At 45.4% G+C, this 15,260-nt stretch overlaps 1 protein-coding gene across 1 annotated transcript in view; it reads left to right on the forward strand.

The window, feature by feature from the left end:
* The first annotated feature begins 10,915 nt into the window (after positions 1-10,915).
* cfap58 (cilia and flagella associated protein 58) overlaps positions 10,916-15,260 on the forward strand; it is a 57,911-nt gene continuing 53,566 nt past the window's right edge. Inside the window, 6 exon segments of the mRNA XM_060047393.1 lie at positions 10,916-11,017; positions 11,803-12,078; positions 12,275-12,423; positions 13,562-13,641; positions 13,644-13,717; positions 14,692-14,891. Of these exon segments, the coding sequence (XP_059903376.1) occupies positions 11,012-11,017; positions 11,803-12,078; positions 12,275-12,423; positions 13,562-13,641; positions 13,644-13,717; positions 14,692-14,891 (785 nt within the window). The 5' untranslated portion in view covers positions 10,916-11,011.

A 15,260-nucleotide genomic window follows, 5' to 3' on the forward strand; every position in this document is an offset into this window, starting at 1 on the left:
CGTGGTACATTTTAGTGATATGAAATCATTTTCTCATTCTTCAGACTTTTTATAACTATACTCTTTGGATTGGAAATAACGTGAAATATGCGCTGATGTTTGCTCAAGCAAATCAATCGTTTTTTGACATATGTTTATATTTACATATAATGTAAAAAATATATAATATATAGATACATATAATATTTATTTTTTTATAATTATTATTGAAAATGTATATGTATTTATAAAAAAAATAACAACCTCATTCATCTACCTTTCAGGAATTCCTAAACCACACCGAGGTGATTAGTTTGTGTCACACAAGGCACAAAATGCCCAGAGCTGTATCCGTACTTCATGGAAGAAACATGAGCAACATTATAATAGATCTAACAGGAGGCGCGCTGTAACCTCGACGACACACGGGAGGAAGATGTATTAAAAACACAAACACTTCCTCGCCTGTCTGGACACTGGTGCTGTAAGTGATTGCATGACTTCAAACATCCTTCCTTTTTGAGGGTATTCTGTTCTTCCTGTTTTGGTCCATTCCACTGCATTTCCCCTAGCGTTTGGCTCTCTAACTAAGCTGCATCTCTGGACATCTAACTAAAACCCAAGATTGAGAAGTCTTTCAGATAGGCAACAGTATTCTGATTACAGAGTGGTGAGCTTTTACGAAGATGCACTAAAATGCTTTTTCCAAGCATTACTTATTCTATTGTATATTATATTATTAGTATATTATATATAGCCTATATATATATATTGTATTCGTCTTAAAGTGATTTGTAGTTATGATTTTTCACACACACCACAATTTCTTGGGTGGAAAAATGTTGAGCATAGTGGTTTAAATGATAAATATTGGATTGTATTGAGCTACTACGAGGAGTCGATAATGTTATAAAGTCCTTTATTCCTCAATTGAGCTGAAACGCTTGCAGATATAGACATTACATTTTGCTTCAGTCTATTTTAGATTGAGCCATTTTCTAGGGGGCAACCTTTCGCAGCCGGTATTAAGCTGACATTTTTATGATGTGCAAGTTTGAAACAAATTAAAGGAAAATAGTGCTAGTGGCTAGTGTGTTGAACTTTATCAGAAAGGTTCTGTGTTCGATTCCCGATGTCCACAGCCAACATGCAGAAATCTCTCTAGAGCAAGATGAGTAACCCCTACCTGTATACTGGATGGGACATATTCATATTAACTGTGGGACACATTGAAAATATATGAGATTTATTCAATTTGTAGCGATGACCAATAAAAGGGATTCATTTGGAGAGGTTTTTGCTGCTCCATGTTATTTATTATCTGTGGTTTCATTAGAAGCAAGAATACACTGTACAATGTATGCCATTCTGCAATTCTCAGATCTGACATCCGAATGCATGCTGTAGTTGTATTGTGAAAATTAAATCATCACAGGGGTGACGACATTGGGATCGGAAGGTGGATGAAGCAGAACAAACAGCCATTAGCATGGTACACGGTGGTCATGAATGCAAATGGCAAAATGTTACAGCTGTGCCCTCAATTCCTTTATGCTAATGAATCCTTTCAACAAGAATCCATACCCGTTTGAATAATGAAACGATAGCACAGTGGGAATCCTTTTTCTCTATATACAGCCCAGAGAGAGAACTGAACGCAAAGCAACGCCGTTAGTCATAATTTCTATTAAAACATCCATGTTTAATTTAACGCTGCCTTGTCATCAATCCCTTCCCCTTAACGTGCTTCCCATTCCGTGTGAGGTCTCAAAACCGCTAGAACGAATGCTTCCCGCGGTAGGAACGAGGCCTTTAGCACGGCTAGTCGGCGAGGCCTGTCTCCCACTGGTACCCTTGGTGGTGGCGGCTGTGGGTTAGCTTAGCTTCACGTGTCTGTGGGTTAGCTTAGCTTCACGTGTCCTCTCTCGCCGCTCGGGGCTCGCAGCGGTGCGGACAAAGGAAACAGGTCGCTGTCTTGCTTCTCGCCGTGGCCGAAAATAACCATCTCCCCACGTCCCAGCATGCCTCGCTCCTTTGGCGGCAGCTGGGGCCCAGATCGGACCAGGGTTTCCATGGTAACCGTTTCGTTGAAGGATGACATCACACATGGATGGATATGTACCACACCACTGCCCAAACCACAATTGCACACATCTGTGGAGACACACACACGCGCGCACGCAAACACACAGACACACACGCACTCACGCAAACACACACACACGTGCACACACACACACACACACACACACACACACACACACACACACACACACACACACACACACACACACACACACACACACACACACACACACACACACACACACACGCATGCACTGATGTAACCCACGATCATCACACATATTCCAGGATGTCAATATATCCAAGCAATAAACAAGCTGAGGTAAATGCAAACAAAAACACTAATACAGAACATAAACAGTTCAGTGGAACACAGCAAGCTAAAATTCACACACACACACACACACACAAACACACTGATGTAACCCTCCATGTGTGCATAACCAGTTCAGCCCTGAATACGATGCCTGCCACCTTCCTGTAAGTGATTTGGGCTCTACAAAGAGAGAGAGAGGCTGAGAGAGAGAGGTAGAGAGGGGGGGAGAGAGAGGTAGACAGAGAGTGTGGGAGAGAGAGTGGGAGAGAGAGGTGAGACGAGGGGGAGAGAGAGAGAGAGAGAGAGAGAGAGAGAGGTAGACAGATACAGAGGGAGAGAGTGGACGAGAGAGGGGCAGAATAGAGAGAAGAGAGAGAGGTAGAGAGAGATTAAGAGATAGGTATACAGAGACAGAGGGAGAAGAGAGAAAGGAGAAGAGAGAGTGGGAGATAGAGGAGAGAAGAAGAGGTAGAGAGAGGCAGACAGAGGGATGTAGAAAAAAGAGAAGGAAAAGAGAGGTAGAGAGAGGCCCGGAGAGAGGTAGACAGAGACAAAGGGAGAGAGAGAGTGGGAGAAGAGAGAAAGGAAGAGAAGGGGCAGAGAGAGAGAGGGGGAGGGAGAAGAGAGAGGATGAGAAGAGAGAGAGAGGGGGGAGAGAGAGAGAGAGGGGGGAGAGAGAGGGGGAGAGAGAGAGAGAGAGAGGGGTAGCAGATGCTGAGCGAGTCCGGGGGGGAGCTCACTCCGGGTGGGGTGGTGGGGCTCTTGTAGCAGAAAAGGCTCTCCTGCATTTGGCATTGTCTGGGGAGGCTGTCGGGCTGCGTGTGTGCAAACAAAACCTCCCATTCAGCGGCGGTCTCTGTAGCACCCCCCCCCCCCCCCCCCCCCCCCCCCCCCCCCCCCCCCTCCAGGGCCATGTGCAGCATGAGTATCGCTGGGACGCCACGAACATCCTGAATGACCAGGAGAATAGGGAAGATAGGGAGGAAGAGAGAGGGATGGCTAGGAAGAAAGAGAGAGAGAGAGCTATGGGAAGAGATAAAGAAACCAAGAAAGAGAAAGAAAGTATCAGGAAAAAAAAAAGGGAAGGAGAGAGACAGAAGGAATAAAAGAAAGATAGGAAGAAAAAAGGGGGAGAATTAATTATTCCTCATCATGATAACAGGGATTGTATTAATGAGTTACATTCCGTCCAGACTGTCGCCATTAAATCTGGATGCTGCTGCCGCTGCTTTATCTGAAGCGAGTTACCCCCAGCTATTAAAACTGTTCTTATTAAAACTGTATTTCTAATTCTTATAATCCTTTCATAACTGCTGCCTTGATATGTCCCTTATCCCTTATCCCAGTCCAGCTCTACGACAGAAGGTATGCTCGACACAGATATCAGGTTGACAAAACAAGGACGGTGTGCATTGATTGGGCTTTTGAAACTCATACCTGAAAGGTTATGGGTTTGATCCCCGACGTCCACAGCTACCGGTAAGCATCCTACCTCTAGCGAGATGATTAATCCCAATCTCAACGACCTCAATCCATTGTTTTATGCATACTATTTTACACTATTTTATGAATAATGGGAGTAGAAGTCAAAGCTGGTGACTTACCAGATTCACTTCAACAGAGCAGACCTCAAACAATGCCAGGGCCTAATACCAAATACATTAACCTGTTTTGATGAGAGAATAATGCAGGGAGGATGGGAATATCCTTCCTTCTGGGGATATGCAACAGATAACAGGTAGCATGCTGGGTAATTTTGGAGGTGGAGGTGAAGGTGAACGCCGGTACGAGCGTAGCATTCCTTGCACGACGAGATTTTCATTAGGGCCGGAGTAGAGCAGAAGAGAGATGTGATGAAAGGATCCATCACCTCCTTTTAATATTTTACGTTAGCATCTGACAGCCCGGGCCAGGATTAACGAGGAGAAACGCCTCATTGTCTTTGGTCCCAGGAAGTGGAAGAAAAGGAATAACCATCATATCCATGTGCAGGAGCACTAAAATGCACTCGTGCAGAGTGATAGATCTATCAAAATGGACGCATCAGTATCACAAGAAAGAGGTTGGAATGGGACCGTAATCATGAAAAGTAATCCTCTGATATAGCAACAGATTTATTGTATTACTGTATGTCCAAGGTCAGATGTATGGTAAGTTAACCTAAGGAAGGTTGATCGTATGAGACAGATCTCGGTCTGCCTGTAGGCCTTCCCCCTCTTATCTAAGATTCACATTTTATCGTCATCATGCCTTGCAACAGTAGAAATAATACAAACCAAAGGGCAATGCAACGCTGGGATTCCTATGGCTTTCCCGTCTCGTAGTGCTCCGATGTCCATGTGGTTGTAATTCCCCCCAGAACATATGATGGATATTGTAGATTTCAGTCCCAATTATGACGCATAGTTTACTGTTCATTATATTGAGCTAATAGGGGACAGCTGCCTCTTGCAGGGGGAACGCAATTTTACAAATGTTCGTGGCTTCTTAATCAGCACCTCGGCTAGCATAACCGCTTTCACGTGACGATGCTAGTCAAACCTCTTCTCACCTGCAGACTTCAGTGAAAATTGGCACCAGAGAGAGGGATAGAGAGGTGGGGATTCATCCTGGCATGGAGAAAAGGGTTTTATTATTTCTTTCAGTCCTTCCTGGCCCATCGCCTCATCTCTCCCATCTGGTTTCTATAGATCTCTGCCTGTGTGCTTTCTCAATGGTGTGGCTTTCGTGGCACAGTGTGTGCGGCTGTGGTTTACAGTGATGATGATGTTTGCCTCTAAGTCGTGTCTGACTTCTCTTCCTGGAAGGCAATAAAATAAAATGAAATGGTTGCTTAACAACGTACCACAGAGGCCACCAAAGGTGTCACCCTGGCCCTGTCTGACCCCGGGTCTCTGGAATCGCACTGCAGGCTCTAAACCGCAGGCAGTACCCGGGAATTGGCCCCAGTAGGTTCACCTAAAGTGGGACAAGTAGTGGAAAATCAGGCAACAGAATGAAAAGAGAGAGGCTGAGAGAGAGAGAGAGAGAGAGAGAGAGAGAGAGAATAGATATAGGTTGATCCAGATATAGATTTATATAGACAGATGCATCGCTTGGCATGTTCTGCATTCTCTGGCAAAGCAACCAGAGAGAGACACTGAACCAGAATGAACAAAGAGAGGTTAAGAGAGAGAGAGGGAGAGAGAGAGAGGGGGAGAAACGAGAACGAGAGCGGCAGAGAGAGAGAGAGAGAGAGGGAGAGAGAGAAACAAGAACGAGAGGAAGGGAGAGAAATAGACGATTAGAGGAATGAGAGATGAATACAGAAGGGAAAGTCACCGCCTGCAGGGGCACAATTACAGTGTCCCCCTGGCAGTCACCCCGTGCCTGTGCTCCCTGACAGGGCCCAACACAGCCACGCGTTGGGGTCGCAGGGGGGGAGGGAGGCCTCGTTAATCAGCCTGGGACGAGTCAGCACTCGGAGAGAGAGAGAGAGAGAGAGAGAGAGAGCACGAGAGGGACGTTCAAGGGAGAAGACTCCTGTTCGGGCCAAGGGGCCTGGGAGCTCACCCAAGGGTGGTGGGGGGCTGGAGGAGAGCTGGGGGTGTTAGTGTGTGTGTGTGTGTGTGTGTGTGTGGTGGGGGGGGGGGATAACATGTAACAATGCATGGCAGAGGTCCCAAAACCTTTCAGTGGTTCGCTGTACGCCGATCCCCACACTACAGCCCCCCTGGATGGAAAATCATGAAGTCAGCCCAGTGTTGGAGGAACCCCCAACAAAGACAAAAGCACAGATGAAACCACGCTCTCCCCAGGAATCCATTACAGCAACATTTTTCAATCACACAAATAATGTGCGCCTGTGTATTCCCTCCGCACCAAATGTTTTGCGTTACCACATGGAGCGAACTACTGGGCGTCTCTGGGATCCACGCCCATTTGCAACATCCTCAAAGGCAGCTCTCCAACGGACTGTGTGTGTGTGTGTGTGTGTGTGTGTGTGTGTGTGTGTGTGTGTGTGTGTGTGTGTGTGTGTGTGTGTGTGTGTGTGTGTGTGTGTGTGTGTGTGTGTGTGTGTGTGTGTGTGTGTGTGTGTGGGGTATTGTAAATACAGGATAAAGTGGACCACTCAGGTTTAAAGTTGATACTCCCGGAATCCCCCCTTTGGTAGGTGCCACGGATAGCGACATTTCCTTCTTTACACACTCTTTTAGACCCTCCTTTGGCCCTCTCTAGGGCAATCACTTCACCTATTTTCTTGATGTTGCTCTCAGCCCACACACACACACACACACACACACACACACACACACACACACACACACACACACACACACACACACACACACACACACAAGCATACACACACACACACACACACACACACACACACACACACACACACACACACACACACACACACACACACACACACACACACACACACACACACTTCCACTGTAATTTTTCCCTTCTCACTATCTGTCCCTCTCTCTTGCTACATACCTCTTGTGAATGTCCCTCGGCAATACCAGATGGTAAAGGCCAACACTCCCCAAAGAAAAAATGTAATCCGCTCCTCACATGGGCCTAGAGGCTGCGGTGGCAAGATTATCCCGTCAGAAAATGCTCCAGCCATGGCGAGCCGGGCGCTAGCGGGGAGATCCCTGTTGGTCGGAATGAAGCGACATGAAATCAGTGGCTTAGTGGACGCATGGTGAGTGTGTGCTCATGACTGTACTAAGACCAAACATGACAAAGTCAACTGTACTTTGTTTCTGTGATCGAGCTTCTTCCTGATCGAATAGACTTCCACTAATGGTAGTGGAAGTCTATTCGATGTATGGATGTGGGGTCAATGCACAATAAGGAAAAGTCTGCTGAAATGAGCATTGCATTTACAGTGATTACTTAGGTTTTAGAGGGTCCTGCACCCCTAGGCCGTGCAGTACACGGCTCGTGTATACCATGTTGTATAATGAAATCACACAGGAAGGGCACGAGGAAACGGTTGACGGTGTGCCTCCATATCAGCGTCTTCATTGGTTATTGCGTGTGTTAAACTGTTGGAAAACAACAGCACATACTGCTAAGTGCAGGAACAGAAAGTGCCATATCCCTGAAGCTCGTTACAGCGTCTAATTAAAAGCCTTTTTTCTCATTACTGTTGCAGTCATGTTAATTACACCACAGCATAAAAAATGAAAAGTACAGATATTTATTTCTTGATAATAATAATTTTGGGAGCTCCAAACCTTTCCAGTACCCCTTGACATTCATTTTCATTTTGTTTGAAGAGCAATTCTAGAAATATGAACTATTTTGAAACGTGTGTGTGCGTGTGCACGCCTGGATTTGCATGCACACACATCTTGTCTCCACTTGAAAGGCAAATGTACTTGCCTTTAAAAACCGCGGTAATAGTCTTGTAGCAGAACAGGCCAGTCCATTATACCTAATTGAGGTTGGACTCTGTAAAATAATTTGGGAGTCAACAATCAAAGGGTGATTATACACACATCGTGAAGCCCAGATCACCACGGCTCAATTAAATACACGAGTGAACGAAAGCATGATGTATCACGAGCCGACGCGGTGATCACCGTGCAGATCTGTCATTCGTTTTCTTGATTTCATTGTACTTAAAAGAAAAGCATCAAACTAATAGCATTGAGGCCGTACCCCAACCCGCCACACAACTCTCCAACCTCTGGTGAACCCCTGAACTGAACTCCTCACCACATCTTCCCTGGGGCTCTGCGAGTCGTGATTACAGACATTAGTTTCAGAGTGTTTTCCTTCTCTACGTGAGAGCGGTGGCTGCCAGACGCCGCTGCATGCGTTCTAAGATGGAGATCAGACCACAACCTTTTTCATGTTCTATTTTCCACCACAACACCAGCGTAGTGTTATGACATGCAGTTGGGGGGGGGGGGGGGGGGGGGGGATTGGGTGTTGCAGATCCTAATCACCAATGTATTGGAATTCTTTGCACTGGTACATTTTGGGGAGGGTTCAGGTTATAGGATCTACAAGCTGGAATTAAATGTGGATGGGTGTGTTCTCTATGTTCTCTAACCTTTTTAGCTCACAACCCAGTGGGTTTCAAAAAGGAGAAAGCAATGGACCTGTGAGTGGGTATGCTATATCGATCCCACATACAGGCCCAAAAGCGTGTTTGTGTTCATGCCTATGTTGGAAGGGGTGGGTGTGGGCAGGAGTGTGCATGCACACACGCATGTGTCGTGTGTGGGTGTTTCTCTACATGTCTGGCTATGTTCAGACACGTTGGCCCACAGGGCCAAGCATCGATGTGTGGTGTTAAAATCAATCTCTTCACCACACGGCCCCGACCGTGGCCCCAATGAGCGACTGACGCAGAGCAGAGACCAACACAGTGCAACCCCCCTGTCTGGGTGACGTCTGCAGGTCTTCTGCATGGGTCCACCATCAGCACCAGCAGCATCACCACCGCCACCACCACCACCACCACCACCGCCGCCAGCACTGCCACCAGCGCCGCCGCCACCAGCGACGACATCATCATCTCCCACTCATCATGCCCTCCTCCTCTGATTTTTTTTTTTTGGAAAAATAATTGCCATGGCAACTGTTGCGCATGTTGTCATGTGGTGGTTGTCAAGGAAACGAGGCTGTACAAGTGGTCCTTCTTTTCGCCCGCGCGCTCTCTGATTTTTGCCACTTCGTCTGAGCAACGTGTTCCACACGGCACTCCAGCTACATGCAGACCTGGGAGAGAGACAGAGAGAAACGCTCCTACTCCCTCTGGAACTCCCTCCCCCCACACATAAGACAGTCAGACACCATTACAACCTTCAAGTCACAACTCAAAACTCACCTGTTCAAACTCGCACACAACGTCTAACTGATCACTGTTTTGATTGTTTGTTTGTTTTGTTTTGTCTTGTTTTTGTTTTATTTATTTCTTATTAATTATGTTTATTTATTTATTTTTTCCACAATGTCTTGTTTTTTTTAAACGATTTATGATGACTATATGCTCTGTAAGGTGACCTTGGGTGTCTTGAAAGGCGCCTCTAAATTAAATATATTATTATTTTATTATTATTTTACGGGTCTTTGAGGAATGATCAATTGTGATTGTGTTCTGACCAAACTGCCCCGGTCATAACCCTACTTCTTGCATTGTTCCTTCCCAGGATAATTAAGCTTATTCTTGTCCAAAAGCCCCAGCTGTATCAGAGGCTGGAGAGATTTTTTCAAGGGATAATTACTGCTGAACGTATTAATGGGACAAAAGCCCAAAGGGTATTAGTGAAAATTCTTTAGAGTGAATAGGGCTTCTAAGAATACAAGGGTGTATTTTGGCTATCCAAAACTTGCACAACCTTGGAATAAAAACTGAGATGGATTAATACTGCTTTGCTCTGCTTTACTTGGCACCCCTCATAAGCATCCACTCAAACACGGCTGCCAAGAATGAGCTCAAGTGCATGATAAAAAGGGATCCTCACCCTTTTTATCAATATACATTTGAACATGCTAAAAGATCATTAGATCAATCCAAACGTATCGTTCTACAATAACAGAGCATGGCGCTGATGAGTGATGATCATCATTTTCACAATGCCAATTAGCTATCTGCTTGGCATTATGACGAAAGTCTGGATTTTGAGTCAACCCGTCAGACTTGATTTCAGGCCTCGTAATCGTATTCCCTTCTGGAGTAAATAAACAAACACAATGTCAAATGCTCCTGCAGTTCAGAGGAAGAAATGGCACACTATGACCCGTAGGGACATGCGCTGTTCTTCAGCACCACCTGAGAGGGAGAGAGAAAGAATAAATGGGACATTAAGTAAGAATCAAGCCCATTTTTGACCGTATTTAAAGTCGAATTGCATTGATTTCTATTTCTATTTTTAAAAAAACTGATTGACTAGTTTGCGATTTTTCATAATTACCGTTTGGCCTAATAATCGTGCACACCTCTCCACGATTCAAATGCGCATTTCGTGGAATTACATCCGGATCAGATCTAAAAGTGAAGACATGTCGTAGGATACAGACCCTTTAGGCAGTGTGATCCATGGGGGTACCTGTGCGATATGTTTACAGGTGAGCGCACCTAGCAGTTAAATCATTTTGTGCACACATGCCAGATGGCCTGCATCAGATATCAGATTTCAGGTTGAATTTCCCTACAAAGTATGAGGCCATCAATAACTCGACATCCGATGAAAAACAACAGGAAAACAATCATGACGATGACTTCAAGAGGAGGATACCGAGTAGGGCTGTTGCTCACAACTGCCATCTAGTGTCAAACAATAACAACAACAGCAGCTTAATTGCGAAACAAGGCTGACGAGGGGATTCGGTGTCACTTAACATGTTACTAAAAAAATGGTGCAGTTCTTGTTCATTCACTGCTGTTAACGTTAAAACGGTTTATTTTTACCTGGACAAACGATGAAAAATGAAAAATAAAAAAATAAAAGCACGCACGTCTTAGAAAAACACACCACAAGCACACGCTACTTCCGGTGCCCCCCCCATTAGTTACCGTTGCTACGTTACGCGTGACAACAATTGTAACAGTTTCTGAGCTGTTTGCTACTCATGAGATGCATATGAAAGCTACAGTGACCTCGATGAAATAACATCATGGAGGTAAGATACATGACATGCATTATAATTGGGAGAAAAGCAAGGCTTATGACTCAACCAAAGAGCACTGGTTGATTGATTACTTTACTGACTTTCAAACGAGTCAAATGGTGGTGGTGAGTTAAAGCGATTTGAAAGTTAGTTTGATATATAATCCTGGGTTTTCATACACGGCTATCGTTAATTGGCCATGATTATCCATGCTAGGCACGAAACAAAGTAGCATGAATCATCTTGGACAGTTGCCTCAGGGCACCAATGCCATGAAGCCTTCCCATTGTGGTCTTCTGACTAACTGGAGCAAATGGTGCAATCGAATCTGATACTGCCGCATTAAAAATTATATGATAGATGATAGCAAAGCCATTTGCCACATTCAACACAGCCGAAGTATGCTATAGCTTTTATTATCGCACTATATGACATCCACTGTTTAGGCTAGCTTAAACTAAATATTTGTTTCGTTTTTGTTGAATATTTCTATCAGCTAGGTCCTTACTGTTTAGAGAATACATGTTGATGCCTGGTGGTGCAAATGGATATTAAGTTATTTGAGTTAGTCAAAAAGTTAACATAAATATAGGCTACAGTAGCCTATAAGCCAAAAACCGAAGTCAAATGATCGAACTGGTTGCCAGTAAGTCAACGAGAGGTAAACGTGACAACTCGACCCGACATAATATAATACATAACAACTTAATCCTACTTCTCCTTAGTTACAGTTGACCTTTCTCCACAATTCTGTGTTGAAACACGTTATTTCAAAATGTATTAATCGTCATCCACAGCAAAAAGGAGGCACGGATGGAGAGGAGTCCTTCGAGGCGCTGGAGAAGCAGTTCCAGTTGGTCCTCACGGAACTGCTGGGAGATAAGAGCGTGGAAAAGTTCCGCACGGAGTACGAGAAGATCACCGGCGCCCTCAGGAAGGCCCACGAGAGCGAGAAGAGGCTCATGTCCAAATGCAGGGAGCTCAACGCAGAGATCGTATCCAACTCCACCAAAGTGGAGACGGCGCTGAAGCTTTCGCAGGAAGATGAGGCCACCATCAAATCTCTGAAGAAGGTAGGCCTACGTTGTACCGAAAATTATAAACACGCTTTTTTTAGGTTCGATCACTGATTAATTCGTTTTTAATAAGGTATGTCATGTCTTTTATATGTGTGAAACAATGCAGTCGCAGCACCTTTGTTCCCCTCTGACCTTGTAGTCATAAAACATAATTTTAATTTATATCTTTGTATTTTGGTTTTCACCTTAGGAATTAGAGAACGCTTGGAAAACAGTGGATGCAGCTCACGATAAAGAGATCAAAGCCAAGGAAAACATTATAACTCTCAAACAAGAGATCTCAAGGTTGACCCAGCTGGCTGAGCAGGGAGCCGGCTTGTCTGAGGGTCAAGAGCACAGGTACGTGGTCTGGTTCATGATTCAATGTTGTTATTGAGATTAAGACTACAGTTCAGGGTGTTGTGAATCCCAGCCAAAATATACAGGGTTTGATCCCCTGTGTTGGCTGCTTACCTGAAGGCATCCTGGAGCAAGATTCAGAACCCCTACCTGCTCCTTGACGACATGCATCTGTACTCTCCAACCCCTACTTTTTTATTTTATAACCTGTATCTGTACTGTCTAACCCATAGTGGCTCTTTGATGACCTGCATCTGTACTCTCTAACCCAGGGGTCCCCAACCTTTTTGAACCTGAGAGCTACTTCATGGGTGCCCTTCGTCATACGAAGGGCACCCAGTTTGATACACTTCTGAAGTAACAAATTTGCTCAGTTTGCCTTTAGTTATATATTATTATTATTATTGATTTAATGATAATCATCTATGTGAAGACACTGATCATGTTAATGATTTCTCGCAATAATTATCAACAATGATTGAAAAAAGGTGGGAAAGAGTTGTTCAAGAATGAGTTGTGCTATGTTTAGAACCAGCCTGCGGGCGCCTCATATGGGCCTTGCGGGTGCCCTGGTGCCCGCGGGCACTGTGTTGGTGACCCCTGCTCTAACCCCTAGTTGCTCTTTGATGACCTGTATCTGTACTGTCTTACGCCTACTTACCCGTTAATGACCTGTATCTGTACTCTCTGACCCCTAGCTGCTCCTTAATGTCCTGTATCTGTACCGTCTAGCCCCAGCCCGCTCTTTAATGACCTGTATCTGTACTCTCTGACCCCTAGCTGCTCCTTAATGTCCTGTATCTGTACCGTCTAGCCCCAGCCCGCTCTTTAATGACCTGTATCTGTACTCTCTATCCTCTACCCGCTCCTTATTGACCTGTATCTGAATCAACTTTAAGAATCTCTCATCTCCTCTTCATCCGCTTATCCAGGGTCGGGTCGCGGGGGGAGCAGCTCACTTTACAACTTTAAGAATGGAAGTTGTAAAGTATAAGTATCTGCTGCGATGACAAAAATAGTAAATATGTAAAGTTATAGTAATGAAAGGCATTCGAACTGTCTAAGTCCATGAGGAAACATGCCTGGAGAGGTACGCGGCCGTGTCTTTAACATGTATATTTTCCTGTATTCTCTGTAGCGTAAATAACTTGAAGCAGGCCGTGGATGAGTTGACCGGGGAGCGAGATGAGCTGGTCTCCAGTGTGGAGCGTCTGAGAGACGCCTCGCCCAGGCCTCTGCCACCCAGCAGCAGATGGAGGCCCAGATAGAGAACTCCAGCCAGGCTGTCTCCCAGGTAAACACTCATTACATTACCTCCAGCCTCCCTCCCTCGCGGCCCCGCCACGGCAGACGGCAGACGGCTCAATGTTAGCCTGCGGCTCCCCGGACGTATATTCAAACAGGTGTGAGATATAGCGTACGACCATCTATGGAATTCGTTTGAGGGGAGAGTTATTTGGTGCTTAGGGTCGTGTTTGATCTCTTCTTGGTTGTGTTTCTTTGTAAGCGTAGTTGAGATTTTTTGTAGATTAACAGCTCCTCTTATTTTATACATCAAATCCATCTACTGACAATGTGGACGCATGCTAATTCAAATCCCACAAAATGTTTAATCAACACTAAACTTAATGCAATGGATTATCAGATGGATCTAATGGATCTTAAGGTGTCTGAATAAAAATAGGAACTTTGATTAATACTTAAAATGTCCTGTTATTATATCCCCTGTTGCGATAGAAAAGCCTTTTACCCTGGTGCAATATACCACCATCCCCCTCAGCTCCAAGAACTTAATCCACACGACAACTGAAAGGCTAATACACTTACTCAACCTTCAACATAACACCACCCTAATCTTAGTCAAACCCTTTCTCGAGGTGGGGTCTGGTCTTTCCCCACTGGTGTTGATATACCAGCTGTCACCTGACCAAGCAATCAACATTACAAGCAATCAGCCAACAACTAATCAACTAATTAACTCTCACAGAAATAAACGACAGGGAAGCCAAAAGGAAACAGGGCAGAGCGGTCCAAAGAGAGACAACAAAACACCAACACACAAACGGTACACCGTAGGTCACAAACCCCCCTTTAGCCCTATGAGCAGGAAGCATTAATCACTCAGCTGACTGTACGGCGATGACAGGTTCTCACAAAAAACCCTCACCTCACCTCACCTCACCTCACCTCGTACCCGCTCCCCTCTCTCCTCCTCCTCCTCCTCCTCCTCCTCCTCCTCCTCCTCCTCCTCCTCCTCCTCCACCACAGCTGCAGCAGGAGCTGCAGGTCCGCCAGAACGAGCTCTCCCGGGAGACGCGGCAGAAGGAGAAGCTGGAGAAGGAGGTGAAGCAGTTGCACGCCGACACGGAGGCCAAGACGTCTGAGCTCAAAGCCCTGAGCCAGCAGGGACAGCGAGCCAAGGACGAGCAGCAGAGGCTGGAGCAGCAGCTGAAGGAGCTAAAGGTCCAGCAAATACCGCCGCACACGCGCACACACACACACACACACAAACACCGGTCGCACGGACACATGAGATGCAGGTGCGTGACGCAGGCGATGACGTATTGAGCAGTGCTTTGACCGTTTGGTCTCTCTTGTACAACCACAAATACACATAAATCCAAAATTTCTAAAATCTTGAAATTCAAAATCTTTTTTGTTTTATAGCTTTCAACTAGTTATAAGTGGCATGTTTAAAGTGATGGACAGCAGAAATCCGTTTCGGAGCCCAATAACACATCTGATTTGTTGACACTGAACACACGAAGCGTTGAAATGGGCCCAAACTAATCGGAAGGTGAAAGCTTGGAACCCGAGGAGATGTTCCACAGAGGCAG

This window comes from Gadus macrocephalus, chromosome 3 (genome assembly GCF_031168955.1).
Source record: "Gadus macrocephalus chromosome 3, ASM3116895v1".
NCBI classification, from domain to species: domain Eukaryota; kingdom Metazoa; phylum Chordata; class Actinopteri; order Gadiformes; family Gadidae; genus Gadus; species Gadus macrocephalus.